Raw genomic sequence first — 12500 nt, forward strand, 5'->3', positions numbered from 1 at the left:
GTAGTAACTGTGGTAGCTGCCATTGACCGTACATAATGCTGTCCATCGATTGCATTCACGGGTTGTGGCTTGATACGTACTGTATGTCTTCCTTTTCTTCCTTTCTTTCCTGTCTAACGTTGTGTCTATCCATCTCAATGTCAGCCTGTCTACTTGCCCGTCTGTCCGACTCTCTATCGTTCTGCTTTCAGACACTCCGCTTTCCGTTGGAATCTATATCGATTGCCTCCATTCACTGGTAGGATCGTGTTGCTTCTCCCATACACTTCTCCTCAACACGGAGCTAAAGCATGTACCCTATGGAGACCTACAATACAAACAATAATACATAATAATACTAATTGTATTTGTACAGCACTGTATCATACAAGGGATGCAACTCAAAGTGCTTAACAAATGGCTTGCCTCTTCTGTTTACTTCAACAGCTAAAGGTATCCCCATTCATGCAAATTCAGGAATGAGACTCAATGCATAGACACACGTTACTGATACTGATGATTACAATATGCATGCATTTCATTTTCTGGTCCCTGCTTGGCAAATGGCTCCTTACTGAGGTGGAGGATTTCAATTGCAGCGCTGAGGCCACCTAAACATTTTGCATTTTTTTTTAAATCCTGGATGAAAAAAACCATCAACGAAAGCATTCTTGGAGGAAACACAGATTGACAACGGGGACTCTGAAAAAGACTTGCAGATAATCTCATTGTGCAATTTGGCCAGTATCAGCCAGTGTTTGCTTTGTTTTTAACACACATACACATACTGTTATGCTTCTGTTCTCCTAGGTTTTCATGGACGGTTCAAGTGAAAGAAGAAAGGATTGTAATGACATACATATGAACACCTAACATGCACTTTGAAATCATGCTATGAGAGGCTTGGTGCACTAGTTATCAACCCTGATTCCTCTCTTAAGAGCCAAGTAAGAACTACTTTGCACAACAAAGGCAACGTCTTTTCACTACATGAACACTGACACTAACATAAATGCCTTTGAAGTTGTTAAATTGTCAAATCCAATGTTGCTGTTACATTAGTAAGGATGGAGGAGAGAATAGGGCAATTTTCTGAAGAAAATGATGTGTTATGAAGTTTGTTTCAAGCTTTCAAAACAGGAAATTTCAAAACAAGTAATTACTGTCTCATGTAAGTGGGAAGCTGAAAAAAACACTAATTCTATGGTGTCTGCAGTATAGTGTTGCAGATTGCACCAAAGCCTATCGTTATTACTATCTTCATCCAAGCTACATAGACAGAATGCACCATTGCATATCCAAACGGGCTGTTGCCATTGAACTAGTGCTTCCATTTTGTGACAGGCATATCCGGTATTACCATCCATTGATGAAGGAAGTGTTTCCTAACCCTTTTCTAAGGGTCCATTTTTTTTCTTTATCTAATCCCATCTGTTCACCATTGTAGAGTTTGATGCTTTTATTGTGAGCCTATTATTTTTGGCAAACTGCACAGACTGCTAATGTATAGACATACAGGTACTGGATTATAGACAAGTTCAGAGAAGTAGATGTGTGCACATCCCACCCGATGGGCCAGGTGCAGGACAATGAGAGTAAATCCAAGTGAAAAGAGAAGTCCGCGACACTGCTTGTCTATGTATTATTTAATCGAGCAACGTTTCGACCTTCAGGTCTTCATCAGGCAAAGTGGCAAACCTGAAGGTCGAAACGTTGCTCGATTAAATAATACATAGACAAGCAGTGTTGCGGACTTCTCTTTTCAACTGGATTATAGACAGCCATTATATTGTACTGCCATAGTGTAACTGGCATGTCAATTAATGGCACCAGTGAACTATTTTTGGGCACCAAACTGTACAGACAAATTGCACTAATTCATGCTGGTGCTGCATTATGCTGTGCGACTGGCATGTCTAGCATTAAGACTGGCATGCCTGCCATTATGATTACAAGATGACAATGCTGGTCCCAGTGTTGCCAGATGTACGATAATCATTGTATTTGTACCATAATTTTGTCAATTTTGACCAATCAAAAAACCAATGATGTACAATAATTTCAGAGTTTCATTCAATTAATTTCCTCCCAAAAAGCTCCCAAAAGCTCCCTGCCATTGTGTTCCTGGCATGTCTGGCCTGAACACCAGATGAGTAAGGCACCAAAAAGGGCAGTCATGGGTGAGCGGTTAGGGAGTCAGACTTGCATTCCAGAGGTTGCCGGTTCGACTCCCGAACCGCCAGGTTGGTGGGGGGAGTAATCAACCAGTGCTCTCCCCCATCCTCCTCCATGACTGAGGTACCCTGAGCATGGTACCGTCCCACCGCACTGCTCCCCATGGGGCGCCACTGAGGGCTGCCCCCTTGCACGGGTGAGGCATAAATGCAATTTTGTTGTGTGCAGTGTTCACTTGTGTGCTGTGGAGTGCTGTGTCACAATGACAATGGGAGTTGGAGTTTCCCAATGGGCTTTCTTTCACTTTCTTTCAAAATGGCATAGAATGCACTAATGCACTGACAGACTGGCTATAGAGCCATTACGGCGGTGCTGCCAATTTGTAACTACCAATTCGGGCATTACCACTGGATAAGGAAAGCAGCAAACAGCATATACAAAATGCATCAATGCAGAGAAAGACTGGGTATGTGGCCATTATGCCTGTCCTACAATTGTGAAACTGGCATTACCACAAGAAAAGGAAGGCACCACATTGCAAGGACCTCAATAGTGCCTAGCCACCATACTTGCACTGACATTGCTATGTGTGATTGGCATGTCTGGCATTAAGACTGGCACGATTGGCATGATGATTATACAGCAGGCATGACGGTCACCAGGCCAACCATAAAACACACTGTGGTCATGGCAACTAAGAGGTAAAGGATGTGCACTCCATAAAATACCTTGAAGTGTGTGAACCAAGCGCATGACATGTCAAGTCCTCGGCACACACACTCAAATACACCCAAATGCAAACACACACGCACGCACGCATGCACGCACGCACGCACGCACGCACGCACACACACACACTGTGTACTGTCCACCATACTGTGCTGCCTGTGCTATCTCTCTATACAAGCAAACCCACTCTCCATTTCCAGTGCACCCCCTCTGCTCACCCTGGCTCAAATTTATGGATACTCCACATCGATCTAGATAGAGCTCCAAGCACACCGGATCAGGCCAAAGATTCATCGAATCTGCACACACACACAGCCACGAATGCATGCTAGGGGTGGCACGATTCACAAAGTTCACGGTTCGGTCCATATCACGTTATCAAGTTCACAGTTTTCAGTTCTGGGTTTTTTTGTGGTTGTTTTTTTTGAATCCATAATGCGCAGTCCACAGGGAATATTAAACTATATTTATATAATTACAATTATAATGTCATGATACGCAAGTTGAATGTGACCTTTTGCATGTGTCTGAGAACCGCCTCTTGTGCTAACCTGCACATGCACTTAAACTGTTGTCAGCTGATCAGCAAATGCCATCGATCAGTTGGCTGATAGAATCAGACTTACCATCACTAAATATCCTATTTATGGTTTGTATAGGCAGTGTAAAAATAGTGTGATTTTAATTGTGTCATCCTAGGTGGTCTCAAATGCTAATGTTTTAATAGATATTTTTTGGGCACTGCATGGACTATGGTTTGCCGTGGTTTGCATGTCACGGTTAGGTATATGTGTGAATTGTAGGGTTTCGTTTTTTGGTGCGGATCGTGCCATCATTATGCATATGCACACTCGTACAGACAGAATATATGCACGTGTGTGAACAGTATTATGTATTTCTGGTATGTTCATGCATTTGTTCAAGTGTATGTGTAGTCACATTATGAGGTCATACACTGTTTGCAAGAGGCAGACAAGTTTTCTTCCCTCATCTTTCTACAATTCTCTTTTCTCAAAAATACATTTTCTACAACAACTCTCATTTTTCTCTTCCCTTCCGGTTATCCATTCAAGCACATTGTTTCCTCATCATTTTTCTCTTTTATTTGTATTCTCTACATGACTCTCATTCTGCCCAACTCTCACAAATACTCGACTTTCAAAAACAATGTGATGGAGTTGGCAGGGGGTGAGTGGGATGTGTCTAGTGGCAGAACAAGTTTGGGCGCTTGCTTCTTGAGGATTTGTTGTGGTTATGTTTTATTGATGCAATCATGCATAAAAGAAAATACATGGATAAAATTTCTGCTGTCTTGCTATGATCCAGCTCTATGCCCCCCAACCCCACCCCTCTCTCCCTATCCCTGAGCTTGGCCCAGATTGTCCCCCTTTGTCCTCAAAGACTTTTGAGTTTTGAGGTTTGAGCTTTTTCACAATGCTCAATGAGCATTTTTTCTTTGTATCTTTTATTTTTGGTACGAAATATGTGCGGAGACAGCACAATAAGTGTCAACTGTTGAATTTTCTGTTAGGTTAAGCCAAAATGGCTATATACATGCATGTTAGCAGAAGGAACCAAATTGAAGAAGACATATTGTGCTACTTTTTGCTGCCCATATGACATCTCACATTTTAATTGACTTTCACTTCTACAAGTTCGTGAACAATTTTGAGGTTTTTGAACAACTCTGGTGTCATAACGGTGCAGTGTGACCTGTCAAAAATGATTAAATGCTTTATCAAATTTATTGTCACCAGGCTGGCTGAGATGTGAAACTATTTATTTACTTGTGTAATTTCTTTTGATGACGTTGTTATTGTCACTCCATAGCAAAAATGTGCTTCTTTATTCCAGGAATCTGTAATAAAGATGTTTTTTTAAATTCAATTCACTCTCTCCAATTGGGATTTATTAAAAGTAACAAAACACTGGGTAAAAGTCATCAAACACTGTTTAAAAGTGCTTAGACTGCCAACCACAAATTTTGATCCATTATCCAATATCAATCACACAAATTGACTTCAGGAAAATATTTAACACCTTTTTTAAACAAGCGTGATTTAAGTGAAATATTACACAATGTCTCTTTTCCACAAGCCGTCTCTACAGTATTCATAGCTAATCACCAGCAAATTAATCCTTTAACCCTCTTAGCCCCTTTTCACAATGTACCCAGCTTACAGTCATTGACTACCTGAATCCATTTCTCTCCCTTTTTCCAATGGATGCTGTCAGTGTAATTGCACCGTCCTTGTGTGTTTCTTTTGCAAAGAAGAAAAATAGACGAAAATAAATTAAAACGAAATGAAGGGAAGTCAGTGAATGGGTGACAAAAAAATCAAATAACCCATTACTTTCTCTATTCAGCCTTGTGCTGAGCAACGTAAATGTGGCATGCGATGGAGAGAGTTAGTCCAGTACATTAGCATCACCATCACGTCGCACTGGGAGACTAAAACTGAGATATGGCAGAGAAACTGAGCTGTTATATTGTTAGTCAGACAAAATAAGGCGGGCAGCTATAGAAATGACAGGCATTTTGATGAAGCGGATAGATAGCCTGGGAGACATTTGGTGCGCCGCCATTTCTTTCCGCAGATGCTTGTTATCTTCTGTAAAGCTTCCTTTCAAATGGAGCCTATATCCTCAGTTGAACCTCTGAGGCGCTTGCTGCAGCTGTCTCCAGGGTGGCTCACACACAAACACATGAACACAAGTACGCAAGCACGCACACACGTACGCAAGCACACACGCTTGCATATTCACATTCACTGAAGAAGACTGTGATCTCCTATGCTCAGACACATAGATTACTATTATTATTATTATTATTATTAGTAGTAGTAGTAGTAGTAGTAGTAGTATTGGTCGTATTAGTAATAATAGAAGAAGAAGAAGAAGAAGAAGAAGAAGAAGAAGAAGAAGAAGAAGAAGAAGAAGAAGAAGAAGAAGAAGAAGAAGAAGAAGAAGAAGAAGAAGAAGAAGAAGAAGAAGAAGAAAAAGAAAAAGAAGAAGAAGAAGAAGAAGAAGAAGAAGAAGAAGAAGAAGAAGAAGAAGAAGAAGAAGAAGAAGAAGAAAATCAAGACATTAACAAAGAGCCAATTATTTATTTTTCTTTTTTAAACATAGGCCTACTTCATACTGTATATTTAGTTGTTGACATAAAGAGTTAAATCAATCCTGCTGCACCCTGTAACTTGTGCAATTGGTCTGTGGCAAATCAAGTGTCTGGAGTCATTTGTCATAGCTTTTTGACCATATGGCCATATATACTCTTCAGGGATGACACTGTGTCTAACCTTACACCATTTACTGTTCTGTACCATTACTATGAGAGGAGAGACCCCCCCCCAGGCAGAGGAAAGTAGCAGATACTGAAAGAGCAGAGCGTGCCCGTGCGTGCGTGTGTGTGTGTGCATGTGCGCGCGCGTGTGTGTGTGTGGTGGGGCCAAGCAGAGTGATGAAGACAGATGTGACAGCTGGCACTGAGGAGGGCTGGAAAAGGAGGAGCAGAGGAAGAGGAGTTGGAGTGGAGGAGAAGAAATGGACAGATGAAAAAAGCCTGTGGAGAGATAGAAATCTGGAAAGATGGTGTGACGAGGTCGAGGAGGGGAGGGAAGGGCGGTAGAGATCGAGTGATGAGGTAGGGGAGAACGGGAGCGGAGGAGAAGGAATGGACAGAGGCAAATTTAGATGCGAGATTTAAAGGTAGCCAGATGGAGGAGGGGAGTGACGTAAAAGAGGCAAAGGAGGACAAGAGAGCTGTAGTGTGTAGAGCAGGGATGGGCAACTGGAGGCCAGGGGGCCACATGCGGCCCGCCTCCTCACATTAATAAAACATAACTTTAAAAAATATATATATAGTGATTATTTTTTTAAACAACTATTGAATCTGTTGTAATTATTATACTGTTGACTGATAAAGAATACTCCTATTCCAGTAAGTTGCAGTCAGATCCCTGGTCATGTGGCCCTCCGATGGTGGCGATAAAAAAGTGTGGCCCTCCTTATCATGAAAGTTGCCCATCCTTGACGTAGAGCATGAGAGGAGAAAGAGGTGTAGCAGCAAAGAAGAGGCAGACAGATGAGGTAGAGATGAAAAGGAAGAGAGGACAGGAGTACATTTGCAGAGGCCAGGGAAAGAAGGAAAGGTAGATAGAATGGGGGTAGAGGAGTTAAGTTTAGGAGACAAGGACAGAGGGATGGAAAGAGGAACATAGATGGAGAATACACTGGCAGGGCCGGATTAAGGTGGTCTTGGGCCCCTAGGCTACAGACTGCCGTGGGCCCTCCCAGGAGGGCAAATTGTGCGACAAATGTACATAGACAATGTCATAATTACGAGTTAGGAATTAAAGATACTCATACTCAACACAACAGCTGGATTTTTCAAAATCACAATCCTACAATGTTTCACTTTTGGACAATCAGGGCCCCCTTGACAGGTTGGGGCCGCTAGGCTAAAGCCATATCTAGCCTGTGCATTACAGTTTTTTTCAGTTGCTAACAAGCTTTTTTCCAATCCTCAGCGACATTTGCAAAACTCTTCATACAGTTAGCACACCAAGGGCTTTCCATTGCCATGCAGTTGACACATTACATGCCTTTTTCACACAATTAGCAGTCAATGAATACATTTATTTGTGTATATTTCACAGTGTGTGCTTTTGAGAAGAAAATGAACTGTTTGGCCAATTGTGCTTGGTAGGTGGTAGTCTGTGTTAAGAGTTTAGAAAAAGTATCCAAAGTATGGGTAAGCGCTTGTTAGCAATTGAAAAAAACTGTAATCCGGCCCTGGACACAGGTAAATTTGAAGAGGCAGGCAGAGGATGGAGAGATGAACAGAAATGGAGTAAAGCTGAGGAGACAAGGACAGAGGGATGGAGAGAGGAACATAGATGGAGGACACGGGTAAAGTTGAAGAGGCAGGCAAGAACATGGAGAGATGAACAGAAATGGAGTAAAATTGAAGAGACAGAAAACAGAATGGCAGATAGATGGGAGTAGAAGAGGAGCAAAGTTGAAGAGACAGGGGAAAAAACAGAAATGGATAGGAGAAGGGAGGAAATGTGTAAAGTCAAAGGGGCAGAAAAGGGTGTGCAATATGAACAGAGAGGTGGAGAGAGATAGAGAGGAGAGGAGTGAAGTTGAAAAAAGCAGGGCACTGATAGGAAAGGTCTAGAGATGGGAGGAGAAGAGTACAAAGAGAAGTAAGATGTTCTTTAGAGAAAAAAAAAGCAGAGGAGCAGAGAGACGATGAGATACAGAAAAGCAGAGATGGAGATAACATGTATTCATACGGGAGAAGTTAAAGTGATGAGAGAAAGGAGAGATGGAACAGTTGCTGGGAAAGGAGGAATAAAACCAAGGAACAAAAGATAAATAACACACACAGAGATACAGAGATACAGAGATACAAAAGGTAGATACATGTAACAGAGTAGAAAGTAACAGAGTAAGAGAAGAGAAGAGATGGAGGAGCAGGAGCAGGTGAAAAGGTTGCAATGGATGGAATGGGAAAAAATGAAATTGAAAGAGAGAGAAGCAGGGGTGGGGGGGGGGAGGGGGGGGGGGGTAGTTGAAGATGAGGTCAGACATACAAAGGCCAGGCAAGCCATACGCCCGTCTGGCACTCTGTGTGACTTATGTGTGCTATGCATGTGTGTGTGTGTGTGCGTGTGTGTGTGTGTGGGTGCGTGTATGCGTGTGTGTGTATGTGTGGACTATATGTGCGCATGCGTATATGTGTGTGCATGCGTGTATGTGTGAAGTTATGTGTCAGACCACTCCCAGTTAGCGATTAAGTGACTTTGTTTGTGTGTGTGTGTGTGTGTGTGTGTGTGTGTGTGTGTGTGTGTGTGTGTGTGTGTGTGTGTGTGTGTGTGTGTGTGTGTGTGTGTGTGTGTGTGTGTGTGTGTGTGTTTGTCTGTCTGTCTGTCTGTCTGTCTGTCTGTCTGTCTGTGTGTATGCCTGCGTTCATCCATGCGTACATGTGTGTGTTTTTGTACAGTATGGGGTAGTGTGTGTCAGACCACTCACCGTCGGCGATGAAGTGTTCGGGCACGTGCAGTGTGACCTTGACCGAGAGTGGGCAGCTGACCTGCGTGCTGTAGACCACCGCCAGCACACACGTACTGATGGTGATGAGCGTTAGAGTTGCCTTGTTCAGCGGGCTCTGAGGACAACCTGCAAAGTAAAGAGAGAAAGGCAGAGAAAGTCAGTATGGAGCCTTGGTCTTTGGCATCAGAGAGAGAGAGAGAGAGAGAGAGAGAGAGAGAGAGAGAGAGAGAGAGAGAGAGAGAGAGAGAGACAGACAGACAGACAGACAGACAGACAGACAGAGAGACACTTACAATCCACTGTGAATGGTATCCCCCCCGCCCACAAACACATTTAAAACCACCTCCCCATTCGCAGCTTCATGACACAACAACCCCCCACCCCCATACAGCCATAAAAGAGTTCATCTCCTCAATAAGTCTGTCAATGTTCACTCGCGCTGCCACCAGACAGAGAGAGAGAGAGAGAGAGAGAGAGAGAGAGAGATATGGTCATGTCAACCATATTTCCGGGTGTGAGTGTCACTATGTTCATTAGGATTGATTGTGTGTGTGTGTGTGTGTGTGTGTGTGTGTGTGTGTGAGTGTGTGTGTGTGTGTGTGTGTGTGTGTGTGTGTGTGTGTGTGTGTGTGTGTGTGTGTGTGTGTGTGTGTGTGTGTGTGTGTGTGTGTGTGTGTGTGTGTGACATGACAGGGTCACACAGGGTCTGACTCAAACGACCTTTTGAACTCTGAATAGGTCTTCTGACCATTCACACAGACACACACACACACACACACACACACACACACACACACACACACACACACACACACACACACACACACACACACACACACACACACACACACACACACACACACACACACACACGCACACATGCACACACACACGCAAGCACTTACTCACTCACTCACTCTCTCACATACACAGACTTACTCATGCACAAATGCCTTTTGAAGCTCAAGTTCAGATGACGGAGGAGTTCCTATCTCAGCTTTCCCGCTGTGAGTCCTTTATGTATGTATTTACCTCCAGCTGTTATTAATTTATGCACTCATTATCACAATGTTGACAGCTACAATTTATTTATCTATTATTATCTTGATGTTTTTTTCCAGTAACTTGGAAACTTGGAAACAGTAACTTGGAAACAAGAGCATAAGCTGTTGACGGCTATTCTCTACCTCCATCTGTTTGTCAGCTCCATAAACGTCTACTAGTTGATAAACATCACCAGCTGTGTGAAGAACTTTCTTCACTTTTTTTTTTTCTCAAGCATTATTTATTAATCATTTTATATTTGTATTTATATGTTTGTATTTATTTACTGCTGTTGAAAGCTAAATGAAACACATCTTGTCCTAATTAAAAACATAAACCAACCTGCTTGCTTTACCTCCTGGATTTCTTGTGAGTTTTTCTCCCAGGTCTGTGTAAGTAATGTAATAGGGTCCCTGTGGACTAGTAATGAGGCACAATCCCTTATTAAGGGCTGTACACACACGTCGCTGCTAGTTACTCGCTCAGCGAATAAAGTCAATAGAGTGTCAATGTTTTCCAGCGAGACTACCAGGCGAGTAGGCGAGTACTGTACAAGCGATGCGATGTGGGCGGATCCCGAGTTGAAAATATTTTATCTTCGAGTGAGGCGAGTAAGCGAGTAACCAATTGGAAGGCACAGCTCGGTACTTCTCGCCTGTTCATTGGCAGTTAAAGCCGCGGGAACTTTCAGCGAATGTTCCATGAAAGAGAGGCGAGTAGGCGAGCAAACGAGAAGCTAGTAAATAGCAGCGATGTGTGTGTACGGCCCTTTAGGAGGATGGCCTCTGTGGAGGATCTGTATCCTACTACGATATCATGTACTGCATTCATAGGAGTTGGATTTTTACTGTCGGGTTACACTTTATTTGGTAACACTTTACTTGATGCCGGCATCATACATATGACATAAGAGTGTCATAACATTGTCAGAATGCAGTCGTGCATGCGTCATCAACATCATGTCAATGTCATAAACATTGTATGACTTTGTCTTTATGTGAAACTCGGTTATGACAAAGACAGGCCTAACAATGTCAACTTTTCATGGTCATAAAACGTTGATGACATTGGCATTATGTTTATGACTCGTTCATGACGCTATTATGACACTGTTCGCAAAAAAGTGTCATGATTGGTCTGATGAAGGGCATGCTGCCCGGAACGTCACTACATTAAAAATAAGAGAAACCGGAGCCTGGTGTCACAGACTCATGACTCATAAACAACATCAACGTCAAATGAAAAGTTGACATTGTTAGGGCTGTCTTTACCATAACCGAATGCCACTTAATGTCATCTTCATAAAATGATTGATATTGGCATAATTTATGTTTATGACACATGCATTGCTGCGTAAAAACATTGTTACGTCACACCTATGACACCCAGGGTCGGATTAAGGTGGCCTGGGGCCCCTAGGCTACATGTTGCTTTGGGGCCCCCTCAGAGGGCAAATTTCCTTATAAATTTACATAGACAGTGTCATAATTGTTAATAAGGAATTAATGATAACAGGTCTACCAACTCTACTCAACATCACAGATGCATTTTTCAACATTGTGTCTTGTCACAATCTTGTAATTTTTCACTTTTGGCCAGTCAGGGGGCCCCTGGCAGGTGGGGCCCCCTAGGCTCCAGCCATATCTAGCCTGTGCATTAATCCGGCCCTGATGACACCGAATCCTGTGCCATATTCATAGGAGCAGGATTTTAGTTGTGTTAGACAATAGAGAGCAGTTAACCAGTGTTTATCTTATTCAAATTTGAATACACAGAAACAGCACATTACATTAACTTTTTATTACGAAAGATAAACAAAAAAAAAATAGGTGGGAAAGACATCTGCAATGAACAGTCTCTGAACTGAAGCAATATTTCTCCTAATATTTTCCTATTACATTTCCATTTACAGCTGGTTCCACACTTGGTGTTTCATAAGGGGGGAAGAGATTTTTCTTCCAGAGACAGAGTTTGCTTTTCACTTTTTTCTATGTAGGGAACCCAAGGTAAGAATATCTTTCTTCAGTCAGAGAAAGTCATACAGACAAACACAGCTTGATCAACAATAGGGCGAGGCTCAAGGCACTTGCAAAACTTTGGTCGAGCTATGATTCTCACTCCAAGAATTGGAGAAAAATATAAATAAATACCACCATACTGACTGAATGGTCAGATTTACTGTGGTATAGTACATTAGAAACGGATACAAAAAAGCAACATGGGTCACATTCTATAATACATTAGAAACAGATACAAAAAGCAACATGGGTCACATTCTATAATACATTAGAAACAGATACAAAAAGCAACATGGGTCACATTCTATAATACATTAGAAACAGATACAAAAAGCAACATGGGTCACATTCTATAATACATTAGAAACAGATACAAAAAGCAACATGGGTCACATTCTATAATACATTAGAAACAGATACAAAAAGCAACATGGGTCACATTCTATAATACATTAGAAACAGATACAAAAAAGCAACATGGGTCACATTCACTCA

At 42.2% G+C, this 12500-nt stretch overlaps 1 protein-coding gene across 1 annotated transcript in view; it reads right to left on the reverse strand.

Moving 5' to 3' along the window:
* Positions 1–12500, reverse strand: part of LOC134458283 (astrotactin-2-like) — a 498215-nt gene that overhangs the window by 334436 nt on the left and 151279 nt on the right. Inside the window, exon 4 of the mRNA XM_063210506.1 lies at positions 8923–9069. Within this exon, the coding sequence (XP_063066576.1) occupies positions 8923–9069 (147 nt within the window). The remainder of the gene's footprint in view (positions 1–8922; positions 9070–12500) is intronic.

The sequence above is a fragment of the Engraulis encrasicolus genome, chromosome 11 (assembly GCF_034702125.1).
Source record: "Engraulis encrasicolus isolate BLACKSEA-1 chromosome 11, IST_EnEncr_1.0, whole genome shotgun sequence".
In the NCBI taxonomy this organism is placed as follows: Eukaryota; Metazoa; Chordata; class Actinopteri; order Clupeiformes; family Engraulidae; genus Engraulis; species Engraulis encrasicolus.